The 27,713-nt window shown below is 34.6% G+C and overlaps 2 protein-coding genes across 5 annotated transcripts in view; one reads left to right on the top strand and one right to left on the bottom strand.

Moving 5' to 3' along the window:
• LOC140435189 (uncharacterized) overlaps window positions 1-27,713 on the bottom strand; it is a 1,123,409-nt gene that overhangs the window by 584,749 nt on the left and 510,947 nt on the right. The window lies entirely within an intron of this gene.
• On the top strand, window positions 10,614-25,771 carry LOC140435188 (facilitated trehalose transporter Tret1-like). Its single transcript, XM_072523963.1, has 2 exons — window positions 10,614-10,791; window positions 24,385-25,771. Exons 1-2 carry the CDS (start codon window positions 10,707-10,709, stop codon window positions 25,704-25,706), a joined length of 1,407 nt encoding a protein of 468 aa, XP_072380064.1. The 5' UTR covers window positions 10,614-10,706; the 3' UTR covers window positions 25,707-25,771.

The raw sequence follows: 27,713 nt of genomic DNA, 5'->3' as shown, positions 1-27,713 counted from the left end.
AAATACAGATTTATTGTTTTTTAAAATATTCTCTATAAAGATCTGAAACTCGTTTCTGTCTGAATAAAGTTATTGGCCAATGAAGTTATGGCGATGGAACTCCATAAAAATAACTATTACAGAAGCAGCACAGAAATCTATCAGAAGAACGAAAAAAACAAAAAAGAAAAAATGGTTCGACGACGAATGTGAAAGAACTGTCGAATATCTGTCGAATCCATCAGAAGAAAAACGTATACGATTCCACAGAGAGAGAGCCGCAGCTAGAAGAACACTTAGTCAAAAAAAGAGACAATATCTGCAGCAAAAAATTGAAAAAGTAGAAGAGAACACAGACGAAATCAAAATAAAAATTTCTACAGAGAAGTAAGACAACATAAGAGAGACTCGTACATAAGCACATCCAACTTCGTAAGAGATAAAAATGGAGAAATGTTGGCTGCCAAAAACAAAATAATAGAATGATGGGCTGAATATTTTGATGAGCATCTGAATATCCAAAATTTCACTGATGAAAACAATGAAAATGGTGGAAACAACGAAGAACACGAGTATCAAACGGTCGAATTAGAAATACTCCCACCAAGCATGGAAGAAAGCACGTATGCCATAAAAACGCTTAAAAACGATAAATCCCCTGGTCTGGACAATATTGATGCCGAGCTAATTAAAACGGGCGGTCATGAACTCATAAGTAAAATCCATCAATTAATAGAAATGGCCTGGCAACAAGAAATAATGCCGAAAGAATGGTGTGGTAGTATTATTGTACCAATACACAAGAAAGGAAAAAAGGAATCATGCATGAATTACAGAGGAATCTCACTAATCAACACTACATATAAAATATTGGCTTCGATATTATTAAAAAGATTAGTACCATACGCCGAAGAAATAGTTGGTGACTACCAGTGTGGTTTCCGGCCTGGCAGATCGACTATTGATCAAATATTTACAATAAGACAAATGCTTGAAAAGTATTGGGAATATAATCACGACGTGCATCAGATTTTTATAAACTTCAAACAGGCTTATGATTCAATTAATCGTGCAACATTATGGAAGGCAATGATCGAGCTCGGCGTACCCAAGAAACTAGCTGCGGTAACACAAATGTGTGTAAGTAACTCTTTTGCACAAGTTAGAATAGGGGGAAAAATATCAAATGCTTTCGTAAATTCTGGACTGACACAGGGAGATCCGTTGTCCCCATTGTTGTTTAACCTGACCTTAGAATATGTCATGCGAAAAATATATCCAAAAATCAAACCAGACATAACTGATCGGGGAGCAAAAATCATGCTCGCTTTTAACGATGACGTAGACGCAGTAGCACAATCAACATTAGAAGTTAAGGATATTTTCTCGAGCTTTGAAGAAGCTGCATTAAACATCGGTCTAAAAATAAAAGAAGACAAAACAAGATACATGGTCGTCTCAAAACAAGAACGACGGCGAATAAGGCAAAACATTACTATAAATGATCACAACTTCGAAGTGGTTAAAGAATTTAAATATCTAGGAGCAACAATCACAAATGACAACAAATTAGAGAGAGAAGTTGAAACGAGAATAATGGCAGGAAACAGATCTTTCTTTGCAATGCAACATCTGATGAAGTCAAAACTTCTTTCACGAGGTACAAAAATCCGGATATATAAGACCATAATACGACCAGCAGTCGCGTATGGAAACGAAACAAAGACGCTAACAAAAAGAGAAATAAATAAATTGCTGGTGTGGGAACGTAAAATTCTTCAAATGATATATGGCCCTTGCAGAGACAGCGTGACAAACGAATGGAGGGGCAGATACAACAACGAGCTAGAGTCTCTATTCTGAAAAGAAAATCTAGTCAGATATATAAAGGCCAATAGACTCAGATGGGCAGGGCATGTGATACGCAGTAACGATAATCGCCTTATAAACAATGTGTTCTGGGAAAGGCCAGAGAAAAGAAGGTCTGTAGGGCGGCCTAGAAAAAGGTGGAAAGATGCAGTCAAAGAAGATCTAGAGAAAATGGAAGTGCGACAATGGGAATTACTGGCACAGGACCGACAAACATAGAAGGCAATATTAAACGCGGCAAAGACTCACGAAGAGTTGTAGCGCCATTGATGATGGTGATGATGCCAATTAAGTTAGCTTTTTACTCGACACAATTGTACAGACCGATTAAACAATTGAAATGTGTAGTATCAGATATTACAAAATGACTCTCATCAACGGATTCATCAATTTTTTAGTGGAAATATTTTTAAATTAACAATCAACACGTCAAATTCATTATTTTGCTCATAACTTAAAAACTTGTCTACTTGGAGATTTGACATTTTTTTTAGAAAAAGTTTTTTTAGAAAAAAAAGATACACAAAACGATATATTATGCTAAATTAAAATTGGATAATAAACAATAAATTTATTGTAAAATGAACCACGAAATTTCAATTTTTTAATATTGTTAATAACTTTTTTATTATTTATTAAAATGTGCTTAAGTGTACCTGAACTTGAGGGTCTTATTATGTTTAAACTATGTGCAAAAGATGGACCAGACCGGTTGAATAGTTTTTGCCAAATTTAATTTGTTTATTAAGATTTTTTTAAAAATGAGCTAATTTCTAAGGCTAGTCCAGGTAATTTGACTGAATGAATCTTAATAATTTGAACCATAATTTGCGTCTTTAATAGGTATACTAATAACCTATGGAAAAAAAGTTTTAAAAAAATTACACAAGATCATTTGATAATAAATAGCAGTATTTATGCTTATAAACATTTACAATAACTCCATAGAATTTAATTCAAATTGAATGGCTAAAAATATTTGAAAAACTCTTTATAAAACACAACTTTTAAATGAAAAAAAAAAAAAAATGGGTCTAGAACCCATAGGAGCCCAGATAGCCCCTTTTGGAAGCATGGCTTTCTTATCGCATCGAAAAAAAAACTCGACCGTAAAAATTGTAATAACTGTAAATACTGTAACGACACATCGCGCGACCACACACTTTGCGCTACCACACACTACCTGGAGCAGTAAACGTAGTGGCATACGTGTTTATTAATAAAATAAAATATGTGCTGATATAAAAAAAGCCGAGTATCGAAATACCGCGGGTTATATAAAAGCTTTTATTAGGAATCGAGTTTTGTACAAGTGGAAAAATGAATGGCAATCTTCTCAAACATCATTGAAACAAATTAAAAATGACGTTACAGCATGGCAACCCTCAATCAAGAAAAGAAGAGAATAATTGGTGATAACGAGATTAAGAATTGGACACACGAGACTTACTCATTTATATTTATTATCTAAAAGTGATCCACCTATGTGTGAAAAATGTAATGTACAAGTTACCGTTAAACATTTATTAATTGTATGCTCTAGTTTTGCCAATTTTCGTGTCACATTTAACATACCTAACAGTGTAAATAATTTATTGGGCACTTATTTTTCAGCATATAATATTGTAAATTTTTTAAAATCTAATTTTGTAATTCTGTAACTGTAATTTTTAAACAAAAAAAAATAAAATAAAATAAAATTTATTATTTATAAATATATAAATAAAATAATATATAAATAAGAATAATAAGATATATATATATATATATATATATATATATATATATATATATATATATATATATATATATATATTGTTATGATGTATTGTTTGTTTGAATGATGAGCAATGAGTATTTTTAATAATATAACATATATAGGGTTTTTATCGCGGTTCTCAAAGAATTAGTTTGTAAGTACTTTTTTAAATTATCTTTATTAGATCTACTATGAAACACACATATATATCTAAACTAGCTAATGTAAATTTAAAATAAACTATCTTTAAATTGAAATTCTTATGAAACTAATTAAATTCTATAGACAAGGTAAAATTTAAACAAACTATCTTCAAAATTGAAATTGTTATGACACTAACTAAATTATATTAACAAAATTTTTGTACCTTTCTGTCACTGAATGCCTAAATGAACTGTTTTCCACTATATAGATTATAATCACCACTCAAATGTCTTCTTCTCAGCTTCGGTTATCCTTGTTTTTATGAAATTACTTTTTCCAATTATCAGCTTCCACCAATTTAAGATATTTTTCTTGACAGCATTTATAAACCACCAAGCAAACCAGCAAACAGCATTTATTTTTATTCTTCTTTTCAATATATCAATATCCAATCACCAAAATATCATTTAATTTTAATATTCAATTAATACTTCTTCCATTATCATCATTTATACATAACATAATTTTTAATCTTCAATATTATTTTCTTTATACTGTTTCTTAATATTGATTTAACTCACTATATTGAACAATTGTAACTGATTGACTGCCTCTAACTAATTTTCATACTAAAAAACTCATAACTGATTGACTAACTGAATGGACTTTCTTACTAAACTTTCTGACTGACTGACTGACCTTCTGAATCCAAATCACCGGGTATTTATATCTTTTTGGATGTTCCAGAACCATCTGGTAAGAAATCATGTTCCATTTGTTCTATTAAATACATGTCTGAATTTTCTGGAACAAACCATTTCGCAAACAAGGCCATCTCCGGTGATCCAGAGAATTCCTTACTTTTCTATTGATAATTTTGTTGACATTTAGGCTTTTCAGATCAGAATATACACTTAAATCAGTAACTTAACATTCTAATTTAATAACATACACATTTTAAACAACCTATTATTATAACCCCACTTTATATTCGTAATCATTACTTAACTGTCACTTCGAGAGTATGTATATTTGGTTGCCTAATCACATGGCTCACTTAAATATATTTACAACATTAAAATACAACTTTTTACAATTATTATATGCTAATTTCTTAAAAATGCCCTCACATAAATAAATTTTATAAAATTCTCTAGTATATAACTTATTAAAATAACCAAATACTTTTCATATCTAATATTATGTAGTATATAATTTATAAATTATTTTCTTTAAACACCAATCATATCAATATATATATATATATATATATATATATATATATATATATATATATATTAACTTCAGGCTACATATTTCATAGACCGTGATGCTTTTATTTAAAAGACATCACCATTACTGCTGCAAATTACCTGCAAACAATAATTTTCAACGATCCTCTCCTTCGCCATATTTCTATTTCCTATGGGAAATTCAACTTCCAGCCTGCTACAGTCTGGAACATTCGTTATACACAAAAGCCACTTAAACACAGAAATAGAAGAAAATCTATTTTGGGTTTCATTTAAAGGCGATAACTTTATCGGAAAAATAGACTGTAGGGACAGAACAGGGTGGTACAGAAAAATTTATATTTATATAAATTAAAAAGTGCTTTATGGTTGAAAATATGTTCCTGTGACAAACCTACTATATTTAATAATAATTAACTACAATTTTAATTGAAAGCACGTTTATCTTAACGTTTTGATTTCCAATTTGGAAATTATTAGTATTTTAAGACGACTTCCGAAGTGAAAATCGAAACATCCAGATAAACGCATTTTAAATTAAAATTGTGGTTAATTTCCGTTCAATATAGCAGATAACACAAAATACTTTTGTCTAGCAATAAATATATATATATATATATATATATATATATATATATATATATATATATATATATATATATATATATATATGTATTCAAGAATACAGTCCATCCGCTAGATCTTTGTATAACTATGACATTAATCACGAATTATTTTTTATATTATGTCTGTTTCCTATTCACAGAAACTAAATCGATAAACTTAAGCCGCCTGTCCATATGCAACAGCATACATCAAAGAAAGACAGCCCTAGGATGATGGTCGGTAATTTACTCACCTACTGGCAATTGTAAGTTTTGTTTTGACAGCGTTTGTAGTGTGTTTATAAATTATTTTCGTGTCATTTAAATATTTATTCCTGTTTCGTAGTTTGAATACACATATTTTTTAACAAACCGTTATTATAACAATTGAAGGTTTGGTGCAAAAACCGGTCAAAGACCATTTTTGTCGAAATTGAGCTTATGGCATTTCTTGCCTTCAGAAATATCTCCGCACATTTTGGAGCAAAACCCGTGAACACGTAAGAATCTCAATGTAGAATAACGCGGACGTTTATTGCACCAAAAATGTTAATAGCATAGTCATGTGATGCACATGATCGGTTTTTGCGCCCAAGGCTGCAGAAGTTCTAACCTCACATTTTCCTGATGCCGAGAATAGTGATGCCGACACACATTATGTAGTGGAAGAAGAAAGTGGCAACAAGGTAATTTTATAAGTTTTTAAAATATAAAATAATGCTCATATAAAAATGTAATTGCAGATAACTCTTTAAAAATGGTAGTGACACCCTTTTTAAATACATGCATAAATTAGTAACCAAAATCTGTCAACGGAAGGAAACGCCCGCGGACTGGAAATTAAGTGTAATGCACCCTCTTCACAAAAAGGACGATATGATAGTGTGTGATAATTATAGTGGCATCACCCTACTTAACGTGGCATATAAAGTATTGTCCAACGTATTGTACAGAAGATTGATCCCCTATGCTGAACAAATAGTTGGGAATTACCAGTACGGTTTCCGACCCAATAAATCAACAACGGATCAAATCTTCACAGTTAGGCAGATTCTTGAGAAAACGCTTGAGTTTGTAATCGACACCCACCACATATTCGTGGATTTTAAAGCCGCATACGACTCAGTCAACAGACAAAAACTTCTACAGGCTATGGTGGAATTTCAAATGCCGCTTCATCTTGTTCAACTAACGGAACTTACACTCACAGGCGTAGAGAGTGTCGTCAGAATCCAAAACGACTTTTCAAGACCCCTTCCATTGTAAAAATGGACTAAGACAAGGAGATAGACTGTCGTGTCTCTTATTTAATCTTGCACTAGAAAAAGTAATTCAAGAGTGTCATATTAATACGAATGGCACCATCTTTAATAAATCTGTACAAGTGGTCGGATATGCAGATGACATAGACATTATTGCTAGGTTCACAGAATGGGTCTGCACTAAGAATGGGATTAAAAATAAACGCACAGAAAACCAAGTATATGTATTATACTAGATCAGGCAACCAGATACCTAGACTATTAATTGATGATCTGGAACTGGAAGGTGTGGACACCTTCGTCTACCTGGGCTCGCTGCTGACCAAAGACAACAATGTCAGTGAAGAAATTAAAAGAAGAATTGTTCTTCCCAATAGGTGCTATTATGGCTTGAGGAAACAGATGGCCCCAAAACTACCGAGAAAAATTAAAGTTACCATATATAAAACACTAATAAGGCCAGTGTTAACATACGGGTCAGAAACGTGGTCACTTACACAGAATGACCAAGAATTGCTTAAACGTATCGAGAGAAAAATTCTAAGGAAAATATATGAAAAAATATATGAAGGAATCCAAGAACAGGGTTTGTGGCGTAGGGGCTACAACTTTGAGTTATATATGTAGAAGTTTTAGGGAACCTGACATTGTAAAATGTATTAGATTAGCACGCCTTCGATGGATAGGACATCGAAGGCGTGCATCGCCTAAGTAATTAGGCGAGATGAACATGCAACGATCAGAAAAATTTTCGACCGAAGAGGACCAGTGGGAAGACGCGCTAGAGAAAGATCAAAACTTAGGTATCAAGATAACATAGAGGATGATCTAAAATCCATCGGAATTAAAGCATGGAGAAGAGTTGACAGAGACAGGGGCGAATGGAGGATTGTTCTGAGGAAGGCTTTGGCTCATAACGAGTTGTAATGCCACTGATGACGATTTATATTTATGCACCACATTTATCTATGTTTGATGAAGCTGCAGAAAGGTGCTTAGAAGAAAATACTAAGAAACGCAAGTGCACTTCCCAAGCTTGGAAAAGAAATACTAGAAATATGCAAAGAAATTCTGAAAAAGAATACACAACTAGTAGTGGTAAAACTATTGCAGCAAAAAAGTACCGTAGCTGGTGCTTCGAGAAACTGACGAAAATGGAGAAAGATCCCCTGAGAATATTTCGGTAACTGAAGCACATAATCCTTTCTCTTTAATGTCATATGCATCAAATAAAAGTTCAGGAACGATTATTGACCCAAACAGAGCTTTTCTGGTTTATAAGGAAAAGATACCACTGAAATCAGCAAATACGATAGCATTATGACTTTACTGAAAAAATATTTTCCCCTTTTTGCCAAACATTTTATGATACAACCAAACGGGCAGATGCTGATTGTCAAAAAAATGACGATTTTGATTAGAGTGTTTTAGACTCTCCTCTTTTAATTTATGTTTAATTTTCTGCATTAGTACAGTGATAGTATAGTAGAATTTATTATTATATTAGGTACTTTGTTCTTAGGTTAGTTCTGTAATACCCAATAAAAAAGATATTTTGCAAAAATACAGCATTTTTACTATTTTTTCAGACAATGTTTCTTATTTTGGTAGCAATAACCGTCTATGTGCAACATTTAACATCATCTTTCAACAAAAAAACTAAAGTGAACATATGCATATATTGTTAGAAAAGATGATTTTTTGGTCATATTACAAATGTAAAATTAAAAAATTTTAACTATGACTAAATGACACGTTTTTCTCATTTTTCTCAAAACTGTGCAATGTGCACGTTAACGGTTATTGCACCAAGCCCTTCAATTGTAGAAAAAGGTCCACTATATAAATGTGGCATTAGTTAAGGAATTCATATTGAAAATAATTGTGCGCTGTCATTCCTTTTGTTAAGTATATTGGGATGTTTTCCATCCCAAAGGTTTCCCGAATAATCCATGGTTCAAAATAACGAAGCAAAAATAAATAAATGGACGTATGATAACAATAACCTTACTTATAAGTTTGAATATGCATATATCTGAAAATAAATATTTAATACCAATTGTAAAAAAATAAGATATATAATATCTTTAATCAACTTATAAAGATGAAAACACAATTAAAAAATGTTAGGAATCTTATCACTGCAAAAGGATTTGTATAAATGTTAAATATATCTTAGTAAATATATTTATATAAGGTAGTATTTAAACGCTGATTGTTGAATTATTTCATGCAAAACATTCTGACAATTAAATTTCGGCGGGGTTATTAATTTAAGTCACAAAAATTTTTTAGAGAAAGTTCTCAAATATATACAGAAATGGCGGAATACAATGACTGTGTTTTATTTTTTCCTTTTTTCAATCCTGTGAAATTCCTTTTTCATAAATATCAATGGATAATTATTTTTTGTTAAGACCTTCGTTAGCAGGTTTTCTGGCTGCATTACATTTTCTTTGGAGCATGTGTTTTAGCCTCTATCATATAGTGATTTGGTGATTTCCTTTTTGATATTGATGTTATGGTTTGAGTGATAATTTAAATATCTGTTTACATATTCTGTATTCTATTTTTGTGATTACCACATCCAGAAAAGATAGTAAGTTGTTTTCTTCTTCCATGGTCAATTTGATTTATTCTTTTTTACAAATGATGTCCATCAAAAATATATTGAGTGCTGATCCACGAGGCCAAATGATAAATACATATATTCCAGCTTGGCTTCATCTGCATACATGTTTAGCAGCCTGTTAAATTATATTCTCTGGGTCATTATTCGTCATTCTTCATGACACCTCCAGTTACAACTCTTGGTTTAAAGCCGTTTTTTATATCTCTTAACTCCGGAAAGAACTTTTTACTGCAATATGCAACGTGCTTCAAATAATGTCAGCACTACATACACTGGAGACAACTAGCACAGACAACCTTCGCATATTTACCCGCGTATACAACCACATTAGATGGTTCACATAAACAAGGTACACCAAAAACGCCGAAATCTAATATAACAGTACCCACCAGCTAACCATCGTAGATATCTCTGATCGCATATACTTATTTCCGTATCGCTTCAGCCTGATATGTGTTACCGTAAGAATGATACATTGTTATCAGCCGTTTTGGTCGTCTCGGCAATATTCAACAATATTAAAGCTTAGCCACAGGATTTAATTTTAAAAATTCGCAGTGTTCGTCATTCCTAGTTGGAAATTACTTATCAAGTTGCAGGCGAACTTTTCGTTAACTTTTGTCCATTAACGGGAATTTTAATTGACCATAAAATGGAAAAAAATTTCTACTCTCCATATCAATAGGCTACTTATAGGCCGGAACATTCTAGTGTACTGCCACATTTTGCAATGTCACACTCTACCTGCCACATTAAACAGAATCCGATTTAAAAGGCAGAAAAAAGAAGTGAGGAACTTTTATTGACAGTACAAACAATGCATCGAAAGGTATAAAATAGAATGCCTCAAACGTTGTAAACTTGTAGCATATTGGTATATTGTCTATTATAACTTTTTCTGCAACTATTGGTAACATTTTTTCAGTTAATATGGGATTAATAATGTAAATCATTTTTTTAATAATTTGATCCCGTCAAAGTCAATGATGTAATTGTAACTGGTGGAATTACTTAACATTTTGATACTGTACTACTATGTTTGTTCTACTTACGTTGCTTATCTTCTTAAAAAAATAAACACTTAGTTTTACCATAAAAAGAGAGTCAAATCTACGAGACCTACAGATAGTATTTGACAGTTTATACACACTCATATCAATGAAACTTTTATTATAGGATTTAAGGCAGAAATAAAAGATCGAAATGGTTGTGTTAACAGTTGAAAACAACAAAACTTCTAAAGATGAACAGGAAAAGACATGGCCACAGATTTATGCCATTTTAATAAGTAAGTAATATTCATAAACTACCTACATATTTTATGTTGTAATTGAATACAAAAATAGATTTTTATTATCAAAATAAAAATTTTTTGATTTCGTGGTTCAAAGTTCGTGGGCTTCATATTTCTTTTAATATTGCATGTTCACGTGGAAATCCATTCACGTTTTTTTAACCATGTCTAGTGCGTTTCTTACTATTTCTTCGACTTTCTTTTATAGTTTCTGTTGATCTTTTAGGTGTCAAATTCATTAAATTAATACTAATGTAGCCTTACGTTAATTTGTGGTCTCTTGATACTTTCAGTTATGTTTTTTGGTGACAAACTCCGATATGTTTTATGACTTTTTGTATTCTCATACTTCATTACGCCCTTCATTTAAATACTATTCTCGTTATATTTATCCTTATACAAGATCGAATTCCCTATTAAATTTCCCAATAGAGTCTTTGAGTTTTCTTCTTATTTTTGTTCTATAAACTCCTTTTACTCGCTAGAATGTCAAAGTCTCAATATCATTTTTATGTCTGTGTAGTTTATCCCTTTGGCTTTACCTGCTTTTATTATTTAATTTATCCAACTTTTTATTGGCCGTCCTCTCGTTCATTGCTTTACTCCTTTAGTTTCTACTATTCTCTTTAGCCATCTTTCATCTTTTATCCTGTGTACATGCTCAGATTCTGATTTTGTCCTTCCTGATGTTGTATATATAATATATTATAAATATATATTGTATTCACAACAAGTGAATGTAATATATCATATACCTTGTGCTGAGTGTGACTCATGTTACATCGGTCAGACTGGGAGATCACTGAGAGGGCGTCTTACGACACACCGCAGTGATATCAATTTATCTAAGCATACTTGTGCTCTTGCCCAACATGCCATTAACACTAAGCATGAAGTAAACTTTAATGAAGTTAAAATTCTTGGCACTGAACACAATCTCGTTAAAAGACAGTTTTTAGAAATGTGTGCAATATTAAAACATCCTAATACTCTTAATAAGAGAACGGACATTAGTAATTTGAGCCAAATTTATCATGCATTAATTTTACAGAATTAGGCTTGATATGTTGTTTACTTAAATTTTGTCCCATTTTGGGGTTTTCTTTATCACATTTTCTTATAATAAATTCAAATAAAAATAAAAATAAAATATAAATAAATTATTCCTTCTTTAATTAAGATTTATCAACTTACTTTTTATTAATATTTGTCAATATCACTTTTACAGAATTAAGTAATTGTTCTTTTTGATGAACTTGTTTGATAAAATTTTAAATTGAATCTGATTCATAGAATCCTTTTCATTACGGTCCTTAATGTTTGAACCTTTGGACTGTGGAAATTTTTATTAATCTTCACCTGTTAGCTGGCTAACTAGTGACGTCATAATATTATAATATATGATATTGTTGTGAATTTATTAAAAGGTTCAATATTTATAACACTTACGGATTTAATTTATTTCTTTATTTATATTAACTTATCTGACAATAATTTATTATATCCGGACGTACAAATTCGCGAGCGCGGGTCTTGAGTATTAACTGTCCTCCATATAAAAATGTTGTATTTATATACGAAATCCTGATATACTAGAACAGCATCGAAAGATCGAGAAGCTTGGCCGGCTCATTCACCATAATTTTGGTTCTAGACTTCCACCGAAATTTCTACAATAAAACAGAATAATTAGTCATAAAAGTTAGGCCAGTATATTTATCGTAACATTGCCCCCCTCTTAAAAGATGGTTCCTCCTGGAACCTTGTCGGGACTGGAACCGGAACTGTATGCTGGTATCGGCAACTGGACCCTCTTTTACAACTTCCAGTTGTATAAAAATGACAAGGGACGGTTTTCTCTCCGCACCAGTAACTATGCGGATTGCAACAGACTAACACCTGGACTTCGGTGTCTTTAAAGATCTCCTCCACCATATTTCGGATAACCCTCCAATCTAATTGGCGGCACTCCAACTTTGGCATGGCTAACTTTTGCACGTCGGACTCTAGTACGTGCCCTCTCAATTGAAGTAAGGCTTCCCATACATCTCGGTAGGTAGGTTGGTCACGGGCAGTGTCTTTTGTTACCAGGTAGAAAAGGTAACGTGATGCATCTTGGAGTTTCAAGGTTTTACCGGACGCTGGCACTTGGCATTGAAGTTCTGCAACTCGACCAAACTTCCTTCGAAAGACGGATGCCAACCCTGGTGCGTCTTTGATACTGGCCGGGATGGTAAGGGCCAGCGAGTAGTCATCGGGGAGCGCGAGTAGATCTTGCTTTTCTTCAGTGGTAACACCATGTCTCGCTTTACCGGTACCTCCATAGGCACCCATGAATTCCTCAAACGTGAGGTCAGACACATCTTGGACTTGGTTTACTTCCACTTCTTCATCTACGTCGTGGTCACCTTCGAAAGATGCCAACCGGTTATGGTGTACTATCATCGGCTTTCCCCTCGGAATCTTGCTTATTCGGTAGATGACATCGTTGATCTTCTCCATGATGAGGTATGGACCTTCCCAAAACTGCTGCAATTTGGGAGAACAACCTTTTCGCTTCTTGGGATTATACAGCCATACTTTGTCGTTCTTCTTAAAGCAACCCTTTTCGGCTTGTGTATCGTACCGTTTCTTCATTCGGTCGCTAGCGATCTGAAGGTGGGAACGGACCAACTCATGTACATCGTCCATTCTTCTTCGTAATTCGATCACATAATCTTCACCTGCTACATCTTCTCCAGGTCGACACCCAAACTCTAGATCACAAGGTAGTCGCATTTCGCGTCCGAATAGGACTTTCGCTGGTGTCTGGCCTGTTGATTCGTTAACAGCAGATCTGTAGGCCATTGTGAAGAACGGAAGGTATTGGTCCCAGTCTCGCTGATGATCGGACACCATCTTTGTCAAATATTTGCCAACTGTCCTATTCATCCGTTCTACCATACCATCAGATTGCGGATGATATGCTGTAGTTCTTGTTTTCTTCATGCCTAGTCTATCACATATTCCTTGGAATAGATCGCTTTCGAAGTTCCTGCCTTGGTCACTATGGATCTCCAAAGGCACTCCAAATCGGCTGATATATTCTTGGATCAACTTATCTGCAACGGTGGCGGCCTTCTGGTCTGGAAGTGCGTAAATCTCGACCCACTTACTGAAGTAATCCATTACTACCAGCATGTACTTGCCTCCATTTTCACTTTCTGGAAATGGCCCAGCGATGTCCAAAGCTATTCTTTCAAACGGGCTTCCAACATTATATTGTCTCATAGGAGCTCTCCTTTTTCGGTAAGGCCCGTTACTCGTGGCACAAATAGTACATTTCTTACACCAGTCTTTTACATCGTCGGAACTGTTCATCCAATAAAACCGTTCCCGAATTCGCTGAAGGGTTTTCCTTACACCAAAATGCCCTCCCGATGGACTGTCGTGTAACTGACGAAGTACTTCGGCTATTCTGCTCTTTGGGATCACCAACTGTCTTCTCTTCTCTGAACCGTCATCATTTTCCAGGACTCGTTTAAGCAAGCCATCTTCGATGATAAATGAGTCCCACTGGGCCCAATACGTCTTAACTACTGAGCATAGGTTTGATATTTCCTGCCAAGGTGGTCGACGGTTTTCCTCTTTCCATTTTCGGATTTTCTGTATAACTGGATCTCTCTCTTGTTCTTCCCTGATCTTAGTAGGCGTCCAGTCGTCGTTGACAATCGTCGTTCTTAGCACTGCTGCTTCCTTGGATTCCGTTTTGTTGCAGTGGGAACACTCTGCTGAGCATGGCCTTCTGGAAAGAGAATCAGCGTTTCTGTGGCTAACTCCGGCCCGGTGCTCAATCTTAAAATCGTATTCTTGGAGTCGTTCGATCCACCTGGCTATCTGACCCTCTGGATTCTTAAACTGCATCAACCACTTAAGGGCGGCATGGTCGGTTCGGATTAGAAACTTTCTTCCATAGAGGTATTGATAGAAGTGCTCTACTGATTTCACTACTGCCAGAAGTTCTCTTCTCGTGACGCAATAATTCCGCTCAGGTTTTGAAAGAACTTTACTAAAATATCCGAGGACTCGTTCCTGTCCTCCTTGAATCTGAGACAGCACTCCTCCAATTCCCACATTACTTGCATCTGTATCTAAGATGAACTCTCCTTCTGGCAGTGGATACCCTAAAATTGGTGCTGTTATTAAATGCTTTTTCAAGGTCTCAAAGGCATTTTGGCAGTCTATATCCCAGCGGTATTCTCTTGCTTCCTCTGTAAGTCGCGTTAATGGCTTAGCGATATCTGCAAACTTCTTAATAAACCTCCGGTAGTAAGTACATAATCCAAGAAAACTTCTCACTTGATGTTTGTCAGTTGGTTTTGGCCATTCCTTAATGGAATCGATTTTTCCCTTATCCACGGCCACTCCTTCTTTACTGACTATATGACCCAGATAATTGACTTTACCTTGAAATAGCTGGCACTTCTTGGGGTTTAGCATCAATTGGGCAGCTTTAAGTCGATTAAAAACGTTTTCTAAATTCCTCAAATGATCTTCGAATGTCTCCCCCAAGACGATTATGTCATCTAAATAAACCAGGCATGTTTTCCAAGATAACCCTCTCAACACATTTTCCATAAGCCTCTCAAATGTCGCAGGAGCATTACAAAGTCCAAATGGCATAACGTTGAATTGCCACAATCCAGATCCTGTGGTGAAGGCTGTCTTTTCTTTATCTACTGGGTCCATTTCTACCTGCCAGTATCCAGACTTCAAATCTAAAGTGGAAAACAATTTACTTCCAGCCAATGTGTCCAATGTGTCATCGATCCGAGGCAGAGGATAACTATCTTTCTTGGTAACGTTGTTCAGCAAACGGTAATCCACACAGAACCTCGTCGTTCCGTCTTTCTTCTTAACCAGGACCACCGGAGAGACCCATGGGCTCGTAGAAGGTTCTATCACCCCGTCTTTCTTCATTTCCTGAACAATCGTTTCAGCTTCCTCTCTTTTCGCCTGTGGTAATCGTCGAGCTGTTTGACGAATTGGCTTAGCATTACCAGTATCAATTTTATGCTTAACAACGGTAGTTCTTCCCGTCTTTCCTCCTTTCGGTACGAAAATATCACGATACTGCCGAAGAAATTCCCTTAATTTCCTTTTCTCCATCTGGTTTAGAGACTGTCCTGCAACTGCAACCATTTGGTCGAATTTGTCGTTGGAATTATCAGATGTTGTCGCCTGACGAATTATGGATGTCACAGGTACACAAGTTCCTACTTTTGTCTCTTTCTTTATGGTCACTGGGTAGTCGTTGACATTGATAAGTCTCACAGGAATTTCTTTAGCCGAAGTCACCAATTCCTTTCCAATTATGATTCCACGGCCAACCTCATCGTCGTGGTTCCAAGGCTCCATCATAACAGGTCTCCCTTCGTCTACAATTCCCTGTAGTCGCGCTACTATGATCGTTTCGCTTCTCGCAGGCACGACTGTATCTTCTGTAATGGCTGCTTGCACAGTGTTGTCATTATGTGGATGGAGAAATACTTCCTCGTTGCCAACTTTGATTACCTTATTCTTAAAATCCAATTGGAATCCATGCATATTCATTACGTCCATTCCTAATATAACATCCTCTTCGATGTCAGCAACTATAACAGTATGGACAAACTTTTCTGCTCCAATCCCCAATTGTACCTGGATTTCTCCATGAATGTTGGCATTTTCACCTGTAGCGGTCCGAAGTCGCAACCTCGTTGGTAACAGTTTCTTTCGGCTGTTTATAACTGTCGGGCGTATAATGGTTCTGGTCGCTCCGGTATCCACCAACAACGTATGCTTTTTACCATTTATGTCTCCATCTACATATACACTATCTTCACGACATTTCAAAGAAGCTATTAGTATAAGAGGGTCTTTGGAAGAGTTCCGGGTCGAAGCTGCCCCCCTAAGGTTGACTCGTTCTGGTTTTCCTGATGGTGAGTTTCTTGATTTTATGGTCTTCTTTTTCTTGCATGTCATGCTTTTCATCAAATTAAAGAGCTGGTCAAGTTTATCTTCATCTCCTTCCTCTTTTACAGTCCTAACTTTACTGTAACCGCCAGAGGCCTGCGTAGCTGACTCATATTCGAGGGCGGCGGATAGGACATCAACCAGCGTCTTGTGACGTGCTAATCGCAGTGTTCTCTGCATTTCATGATCACGAAGACCATCAATAAACGTTTGAACGGCCAATTTTTCCATCATGTCTTCGGGAGCTGTTGGATAAGCATATCGTACTAATCTGGCAATATCTACCTCATATTCTTGAAGAGCCTCATCTTTCTTCTGTCTACGATTTTTAAGCTGCGACTGATATACATGCTCCAAATGTTCGTGGCCATATCGCATATTTAACCTCTTCTTCAGTTGTTCGAAATCATCGGTCTCCTCTACTGCTATGGTCTGAAGCACATCTAAGGCATCTCCTCGAAGAGCGATAGTCAGGTTTACCGCCTTTTCTTTTTCAGACCATCCATTTGCTCTTGCGGCTGATTCGAACTGTTTCATGTAGTTGTTCCATGACGATTTTCCATCGAAAGTTGGGACTTTCACATGGACAGAACCTCCACTTCCTTCAAATTTCGGCCGTGTTTCCAACTTACATTTCGTCTCTTCTTCTTTTGTCTCCACTGTAATTGGATTGTTTCCTCTCTCTGCTGTCCCTGTTTCCTCCATCTTCCTTTCCATCTCTTTAATCTTTTCTTCGAAGGCCAACATATCGGCAGCAACTTGGTTTTTTAACGAAGACACTCTATCGTCAAGAGCAGATATCTCTGAAGTGACTTTAGAGATGTTAGCAGAAACTTTGCTTTCCAGAGAAGAAATCTCGTTAGAAACTTTGCTTTCTAAAGAAGCGATGTTGCCGGATACTTTGTTCTCCAATGATGCGATGTCGCCGGAAACTTTGTTCTCTAATTTCGAAATCGACGAGATGACAGCATCTTCAAATATATAAGTCTCTGGATCTAGTCCTTCTTCTAGCAAAGCGTTCTTTAGTCGTTGGACTAACTCAGCCTTTTTTCCGGTAGAAGCTAATTCTCTGTCTTCGAGATGTCTTCTTAAATTAGTCACTGTCAGCTCATAAATCGTAGCCATTTTCACAATTATTTTATATTCACTTGTATTATTATTATAAGTCTAATTTATGTTCGATCTCACTCTGACACCATTTGTTGTGAATTTATTAAAAGGTTCAATATTTATAACACTTACGGATTTAATTTATTTCTTTATTTATATTAACTTATCTGACAATAATTTATTATATCCGGACGTACAAATTCGCGAGCGCGGGTCTTGAGTATTAACTGTCCTCCATATAAAAATGTTGTATTTATATACGAAATCCTGATATACTAGAACAGCATCGAAAGATCGAGAAGCTTGGCCGGCTCATTCACCATAATTTTGGTTCTAGACTTCCACCGAAATTTCTACAATAAAACAGAATAATTAGTCATAAAAGTTAGGCCAGTATATTTATCGTAACAATATATTGGATTGACTCCTCTTGCTTTGTTCTTTGTTGATAGATCAATCACTGTAGGGTTAAATGGTGATCTTAACCACCTTTTCCTTTCACTGCTTGGTTTTTTAACGACAAGTTGTCAACCAAATTTATCACATTCTTTGAATATACCGCCTTAATACATAGAGGTTGGTAGCTTGCCTTGCTGTTTATGTCATTGTGACTTCAAGGCCATTTCTACTCACGTTGTTGTGCGTGGGTGTCAAACCTTTAAATTCATTTACCAACGAGCCTCAGTAAGCTAAAGACTGGTAACTTCATTTTTATCTGTATTACTATTAGTCTTTAATAACTTATAATGTTACCTAAAGTTAAAATTAAAATATAATTTTTTAAATAAATTTGTTGGAAGTGCAATCTAATGATCTTTCTAGTTCTTTACACTTTAAAATAAACCTTAATGTTTTTTACTAAGTTTTTATAAAATTTTTTTTATATATACATGTATTTTTATCACATGTTCTTTTGCTGTGCTAATTTTGTCAAATTGCAAACTTTACCTAGTTTCAATTAATTGTTATATACAACGTTAACTCTGAATGTCCAGCTTTGTAAGCTTTTTCATATTTTTAACATCACTGACTGCTACATGTCTTTGTAAGGTAACACACTTTGGTTATAACCTCTCTATGGATGTTTGGTTTCATATTGTTCTTTTTAGATGAACTGATGATGCTTTCTGAGCAGAAAGCGAAACGTCTTCAATAAATAGATGAAGTAGCCATCTTCTTTGTCTTTTATTTCTCCACTTTGACCGAAAAACCCACCACTCTTCGAGTGTACCTTAGTTATATATATATATATATATATATATATATATATATATATATATATATATATATATGTTCGGAAAGATTTCCGCGGTTAGTACAATTAAACTTAGAGCTAAGATTAATACTGATTAATACTATTATCAAAATTAATATTAAACTCACCAGTCTTCCGGGTTGAACCGCGTCGATATCCATTTTGCCGAGCTTTCGTCATCCTCTCTGATGTCTTCTTCAGGGCTTCCGAGGTCTCAGTCTCCCGAGACCCCAGACACTACTACACTCACTAGTCACTTCTAGTTCACTCAGTATTTCATAAACGACATTACTTTTATATAAGGTTGGTACTGGGTCTTTGATTTTTGAAAATAGTTGTTTGCTGTTCATGGTATTATATTTAGCTATACTAATATTAGGAACATTTTTGAATATGGATATGACAGAATGAGTTAGACCATTAAACAAGGGAAGTTTTTTATATTTGATTGATTTGTTGTTAGAATCATGGACGGGGCCGTCATAGAAATTAGTGCTGTAAATCAGTTTTTTTTATATTTGTTTAGGATATCCGTTGTTACGAAAAATGTTGTATATTATGTCCAGATTTTTTTGTAAAAAGTTGTCATCAACAATGGACATTATCCTGTTTTTCATACCTAGTACGGTATTATATTTTTGACGGGTGGTATGGTTTGAATAGTAATTTATATACCTGCCTGATGCTGTCGGCTTTTGGTACCAATCCAATGTCAAAATATTGTCATTTGTTCTTATTACTCTTGTGACTAAAAATGGTATACTAAAATCTGTCTCAGTTTCAATTGTAAACTGAAGATGTTTATTAAATGAATTAAATATGTTTAGTGTGGTATTGATATGATAAGATGGAACTGCACATATGATGTTATCGACATATTTATATATAAATGGTAATTCAAAAGGTAATTAAACCCAGTACCAACCTTATATAAAAGTAATGTCGTTTTTGAAATACCGTGTTTAGGATGTCAAAATAGCTACATTGGTCAAACATCACAATGGCTAAAACAACGCATCACACAACATAAAAGTGATTGCCGCTTGGGAAAAAATACTTGCGCAGTAGTTGAGCACTATAAAAACACTGGTCATATGCTAGATTATAACAAAGCTCACATTTTGGCACAGACTGATAACTACAAAAGTAGATTATTTCTTGATATGTATTACATTAACAAAAATAAAAACACTTTAAATTATAAAACTAACACTGGACAGTTAAGTAACATATATTGTAACATATTGAACAAAATTTATAAATATTCAAAATAGCCAACATTCATCTTAATAACAACTAACCTTAATAATTCATCAAAGAAATATCATTCTTCTAACGTTTCTTTTATTGTTATTTTTATTTTTACATTTGAACTAATTTTAATTTTTTATCGTATAGCTGTAACGAACGTGCTTAAGACAATTTAATCTTGACATTCAATATTTCAAATATTTCAATGTCAGTTTTTATTTGCGAAATCTTTTAAATTCTGTGAGTGTTTTAAAATGTATTTGTACGCCATTTTTTGTAATGTTTAAATTGTTTTAGTTTACTCCTGAGGAAGCTATTAAATAAATGGCGAAATATTGAGTATCTCAGAAAAAAGAAAGATTTTCATTACAGACCACTTTACCCGATAATTCGAACGTATATATATATATATATATATATATATATATATATATATATATATATATATATATATATATATATATATATATATATATATATTATAACCAATAAGAAATAATTAGAATAAAAAAATTATTCTAGTTAATGTGATGAGTTTAGGTCCTGTCGTTCGATTTTTGATTCTTGTGTGATGTGGTCCCCTGCAGTGAGAAAATCACGTGTTCATGTTACTGGTTTGTTGGCCAACGTCAGTGTGTGTGTTTACTTTTTGAATGTATTGTGATTTCTTTTGCTGGATTACTTCTTTTTTTGTTGAGATCCCCATAGATTCTTTGGTTGGTTACGTACCAGGGTACATCAACAATTGCTCTTACGATTTTTGATTGACATCTTTCCACTATAGCAATGTTGGATTTACTACTATAGCCCCATAACTCTACGCCATGTACCCATCTTGGTTTACTGCTTTATAATTTAAAATTTTATTCTTTATTGACAGTTTTTGGTTTTTTTCCAATTAACCAACTGATACTTTTTTGTCTGAGTTGTATTTGTTTACTTTTTTTGCTGATGTGTTCCTTCCAACACAGGGTTTGGTCCAGGTGTAACGCAAGGTATTTGGTTGTTATATTTGGTGTAACGCAAGGGTTTGTAGTTGGCGCGATATTCTGCTGAGTCAATAATTCGGATTGCTGCTTTTTGAAAAGTGAAAATTTTATATGCATAGGACGAGTTTTTCCAAAGAACTATGCAATATGTCAGAATACTATGAACCATTCCAAAATAAACTGACCTAAGAATATCTTAACTCACAGAAGTAGCCAATCTCTGCATGGTAAAAATCTGTGTCAGCAATGTCTATAAGAGTAGTTTCGATATCGTTTATGTCTTTGTTAAAAGTTTCTTCGTCTATTTGTAATTTTTTGATAGTAGTGTTAAAAGATTTTATGACAGAAGTTGTAATAGAAATTTGGTTCTTTAGGAGCGTTTCTATTTGATTTTCATCTGTAGTGATCCTATTTATACATTGATTGAAATATTCACCGTCTAATGCATCTAAATTTCCACTAATAGATTTCCATAAGGTTCTAACACCATTTATTAATCCTCGTTTTTGGCGTGGATTATAGGCTCGTGTGTCGGCAATTACTTCTCTATATTTTAAATTTACGGAATTTGAAATTTGTCTTATCAAACTAATGTGTGTTTGTACTTCGGATTGAAATGCAAGTTTTCTTGGTGTATCGGCATTAGTAAATCTGTCTAGCAAGTTTTCTAAAATTCTGTCGTTGTTGGATATGGCAGTTTTTATAGGGAGCAATTCCTTGTAAACAAGTAATGTCTATTATTTATCGTTAGATATTCGAATGGTACCTTCTTCGTGATAGAAGATTCCAACTGTATTGTTAATGGGAGAGAGGTGAAATTGGGAGTAGGCGACTGAAAATAGTCCATAGATTCTGTAAAGAAGAAATTTATTCAAAGTATGGTTTTAGCCTGTCAAAATTTACTTTAGAAGTTTGATTTGTTTGGGGATTTAGAATAATGGCAGAATTTGTAAATATTTCTTGAATTTGAAAAGGTCCATTAAATAAATTTTCAGATTTTGATTTTATTTGGGATTCTTTTACGTATACTTTTTCGCCATTTTTAAAATCAGAGCGTTGTGTTGAAATATTTTCATCAAATCTTTCTTTAGCTTTTTCTTTTGCTCTTTCTGTTTTCTCTGACGAAGTTTATGGTGAGGTTTCACCTTCGTTAGCAACAGTAAAATTTTGGAAACTGAATTTGTTCGTGGTCGTACTAGTGTTTTTGATGATGAGCGTCCCGGGAGGCCAAATGAAGTCACCACGCCGGAAATGATTAACAAAGTCCATGATACGATTATGGCAGATCGTCGAATTGAGCTCCGCGAGTTAATGGAGGTCCTAAACATTTCCTACGAATGCGTACACAACACCTTTCACTATGATTTGGACATGAAAAACCTATCCGCGCGATGGGTGCCGCGTTTGCCGACAATCGATCAAATGCAAAAACGTGTGACCACTTCGGAGACACTTTTGGCGATGATACGGCGCGATCAGAAGGATTTTTTTTGCCGATTTGTCACCGTCGATGAAACCTGGGTGCATTATTACACACCGGAAACCAAAGAACAGTCGAAACAGTGGCGCAAACGCGGCGAAGGGCCGCCGAAGAAGGCAAAGAGTGCACATTCAAAGTGATCGCGACTGTTTTCTGGGATGCGAAGGGCATCATCCACATTTACTACTTGGAAAAAGGAAAAACAATGAGTGATGAGTACTACGCAGCATTATTGGATCGGTTCGATGCCGAATTGCATCATAAACGCCCCGGTTTGGAACGCAAAAAAATGCTCTTTTACCAAGACAATGCACCGGCTCCCGATCGGCCGTCGCCATGGCAAAATTACACGAATTGGGCTATGAATTGGTTGAACACCCACCATATTCTCCAGATCTTGCCGCCAGCTATTTTTGCCTGTTTCCAAATCTAAAAAAATGGCTCGGAGGACGCCGTTTCGCAACAAATGATGAAGTCGTCGCTGAAACTTTGGCCTATTTTGAAGAGCTTGAGCAAAAGTACTATTCGGATGGGATAAAAAAATTGGAACATCGTCTTACAAAGTGTATCGAGCTAAAAGTGGACTATGTTGAGAAATAAATCGATTTAATTCCAAAAAACTTGTTTTTCGTATCAAAGGCTAGTTTTATATCAATCCACCCTCGTATATTATCATGTATTTTGATGTGTTTATGACTTGTGAGCGCTATTGTATCATCTGCAAATGTTTCAATTATTACGTTATTTGAAGTTGGTAGATCAGACGTATATAATACATTAAATAGATGATAGATGGAATAAACGATAGAGAAAACTTAAAGATTGGCAAGATTCTTTTCTAAGAAATACATCTATTCTAAGGAATATTAAGCTCAGGCTGGCCAATGCCCCTACTTTTTCTCATCGCTACATACGCAGCTGAACCATGAACTCGCAAAGATGTCGACAGAAATAAGATCGAAGCCGTCGAAATGTAGGTCTACAGAAGAATTTTACGCGTGTCCTGGACATAACACAAAAACCAACCTTTCAATTCTGGAAGAACTTAATATAAAAGACAGGCTACTAAAAATGTAAACTTAGCTTACCTGGTTACTTCGGTCACGCCAGAATAACGAGGACTATGGAATTATGGGTAGAAGAAGGAAAGATAGAAGGCTGAAGACCAAGAGGAAGATCTCCAATCACCAAGCTAACATTTATGTTTAAAATTAAATTTTTTTTAAATATTTATATTATCACAAGGACTGGAAGAATGAGGAGAAGGAGGATATGTTATACTGATATTACCGTGGATATTTTTATTATATTTGTAATCATTTAATACTTTTTTGTCTATCTTATTCATAATTACAGCAATTTTGTTCCCTTTACTGGTATTGCATAATTTGTTTAGGCAGCTTTTCCCTTTTGGCTGTAGTTTTCTTGATTGTCTTTTCGTGGGATATTAATTAGCTTAATATTACTGATTTTCCATAACATTATATTTTATTTAATTGTCGTTTTAGGTACTATGGTGGGCATAACCAACGGACAATTCTTCGCATGGGCATCTCCATTTATGGTTCAAATAGTCAACGACAAGGAAAAATACAATATCTCAGAACAAGAAGCATCATATTTCAATACAATTAATCCAATTTTTACCCTCGCTATCTGCCCCTTTTGTGCTATACTTACCGATGGTCTCGGCCGCAAAAAGACACTTCTCCTAATTGCAGTACCTCAGGTAGCCAGTTGGCTGTTCGCTGCATTTGCAAAGGATGTTTATATGTTCTACGTATCAAGAGCCTTTGCAGGAATTGCAGATGGACTATTCTTTTCAGCTCTACCTCCTTATGTCGGAGAAATAACAACGCCTGCAGTAAGGGACAAGTGGGGTAATCTGCTTGCAGGTTCTTACTATGTAGGAGAATTTTTAATTAACGTCATTGGTAGTTACTGTGGAGTTGTGGTAACTTCTTACATATGTTTGCCATTGCCTATTATATTCTTTATTTTATTTTTATGGGTACCCGAAACTCCTTATTATTACTTAATTAAGGGGAAAGAAGAAGAAGCAAGAAAGTCCTTATTATATTTTAGAGGAGAAAAAAATATTGAACAAAATTTAAACCAGTTAAAACTGGATGTTCAGCGACAAATGTCAGAATCAGGAACGTGGGGAGACTTGTTTAAAATAAAAAGTAATAGAAGGGCTTTGTTAGCAGGAGCTTTTTTGCGATTCTCACAACACACTTCTGGTCTTTGTATTTTTATAACTTTTACACAATTTATTTTCCAAAAATCTGGAGGAAACTTAAGTCATGAACTGTCTTCTATAATATACACGGGCGTTCAAATGGTTTTGAACCTTCTAGTTCTGACGTTTGTTATGCACAGATTTGGACGAAGAGTATTCTATATTACTAGTACTGCTAGTAATGGAGTAATATTATTTTGCATGGCAACCTTTTTTTACCTCAACGATTATACCAACATCGATGTTTCGAGTTTTAATTGGTTTCCAATTGCCAGCATGATTACATATCAAATTTTTGCTTCATTTGGCTTGACCGTCATTCCTACACTTATGTTAAGTGAGCTTTTCTCTGTCAGTATTAAAACTAAAGCAATGGTTGTGAATGTGTTAGTCTTTGGAGCCGGTGGAAGCTTCATCAATTATATGTTTTATTTGATCAATACCAGTGCTGGATTTTTTGCACCTTTCTACGTTTTTGCAGTTTGTAATATTTTATCTGCAATTATAACCTATTTTATAATACCGGAAACTAGAGGCTTAACTCTAGAAGAAATTCAGCAGGCTTTGAAAAGTAAAAAATTTTATTAAAAATATATGATAATATAGATACTAATCTGTGATACATTCTAGACTATAATAAAATATTTATTATTTATGATTTTTATTCAAACTGATGTAATTGCAGGATCGATCAAGAAGCTCTGCAGTTACCACAGTCGGTCCCAAGCCTGGATAAAATGTGAAGGGTGATTGGCAAAGTTAGCAACCCACCAAGCTTAAAACGAATACTCCTCAAAGCAACAATGTGTAGCTTAGAAACCAGATTGATAATATGATATGAAGACGAAAAATATTCCAAACCCAGATGAGAGATACTACATGGAACATTAGATCGCTCAACACAAGAGACTAAGAAATAACAAGTACTGAAAGAGAAGCAAAAAGACATATGCACACTACAGTAAACAGACAATCAAAAGTAGGTGAATTTATACTAATCTACAGTAGAGTAGCAAAAGAAAACACAGGTAAAGAACTAGAATACGTCAAAGATAACAAAATCAGATCAAAGAATACGTATCAGAAAGCATTGTAACAACAAAGATAAGAATGAAGAGGGAGGATCTTAACATAATTGTAGAAGATGCTACTTCATCTGAAGAAAAAATGATGCGATCAAAAAGGTATACCAATTATGACATAGTGCTGAGAAACTTGGACACTAAAGAAAGAGATAATATCAAAACTCAAAGTCACTGAAAGATCAATGGAGCGATGCATGTATAACAAAGGCAGATCGAAAAAGAATAGAATGGATCAGCCAGAAAACCAAGGTCACTGATGTAATTCACAAATTAAATCTTTAAAATGACAGTCGGTGGGACATTTAGCGAGAAGAACTGACAATAGATAGTCCAATAGAATTACACTGTGGTATACAAGAGGCGCTAAGAGACTAAGAAGGCATCCAAATTTAAGATGGGACTATGAAATAAGGAAACTTACTTTACTTTTTCGTGTCTGGATCCGACTATAAGGATCCGACTATATCCGACTATAATCCGACCATAATAAGGAAACAAGCCGGTACAACATTGCTCAGAAAAGCGAATATTAAAGAATCGTGAGCAGAACTGAAGAATGACTGAGAATGAATAGCTAGAATACGCTGAGAATGATGATGATGATGATATATTACACGGATGTTACCAAAGTGATGAAGTGATACCGAGTGATACCAAACATGACCCCCCACCCTCTGGAGCGAGGAGGGAGGCATCTTGAAAATTTTAAATGAAAACTCCCAGTTCTTATTATAGATTTGAATTCCTCATAATGAAATAAGTATCTTTTATGAACGAATATTACGAATTGTTAATAGATGGCGTTATAATCGAAAAAAAAATTATCGTAGGATACCCTAGGAAATTATCGAAAGGGTTTAGATAATCTCTCGAGAAATACAATTCCAAAAGAAACAACAAACAGCACGTGTTTAATACTTTTTAAATTTCTATCGAATGGCATGAGACACGATTCCAAACACTCACTTCCTGGAGTTGGTGCGATCCCAGATTAGGATTCTACTTGAAAAAGTAACAAGTTTAATCTGATTTTTTTTTTCGATTCGTGATAGATGGCGCTGTAATTATAGAAAAGTATATACAGATTAGAAGTCTTCAATCTAATTTTTATGACACCGAATACGGTTTCTTAAGAATGTTTTGTAGAATCAGAATCTGCAATAAAAAACGGGGGTTCCTATTTAAGATTTCAAAGTTGCACCCTGTCTTACCCCCAAGACGTAAAGGAAGTCCGGTTGGTGTCATTCGAGAGTTTTTAAAAAAATATTAAACCCGTGCTTTTCCGTTTTTTATTTTCTGGAAGAAGAAGAAGTGCATTTCTGGAGATATTAAACCGTTTTCATAATTTTCCTAGCGTATCATAATAAATCGTTTTTTCATATTAGATCGCCATCTATCAACGATTCGAAACAGTGTCTCAAATAAAAGTTACTTATTTTTTTATGAGAAATACAAATCTGTAATAAAAAAAATTAAAACAATTTGGGGTTTTTATTTAGCATTTTAAAGT

This window comes from Diabrotica undecimpunctata, chromosome 2 (assembly GCF_040954645.1).
Source record: "Diabrotica undecimpunctata isolate CICGRU chromosome 2, icDiaUnde3, whole genome shotgun sequence".
Lineage (NCBI taxonomy): Eukaryota > Metazoa > Arthropoda > Insecta > Coleoptera > Chrysomelidae > Diabrotica > Diabrotica undecimpunctata.
Note: the sequence above shows the minus strand (reverse complement) of the source record. Positions and strands in the feature narration are given on the sequence as shown.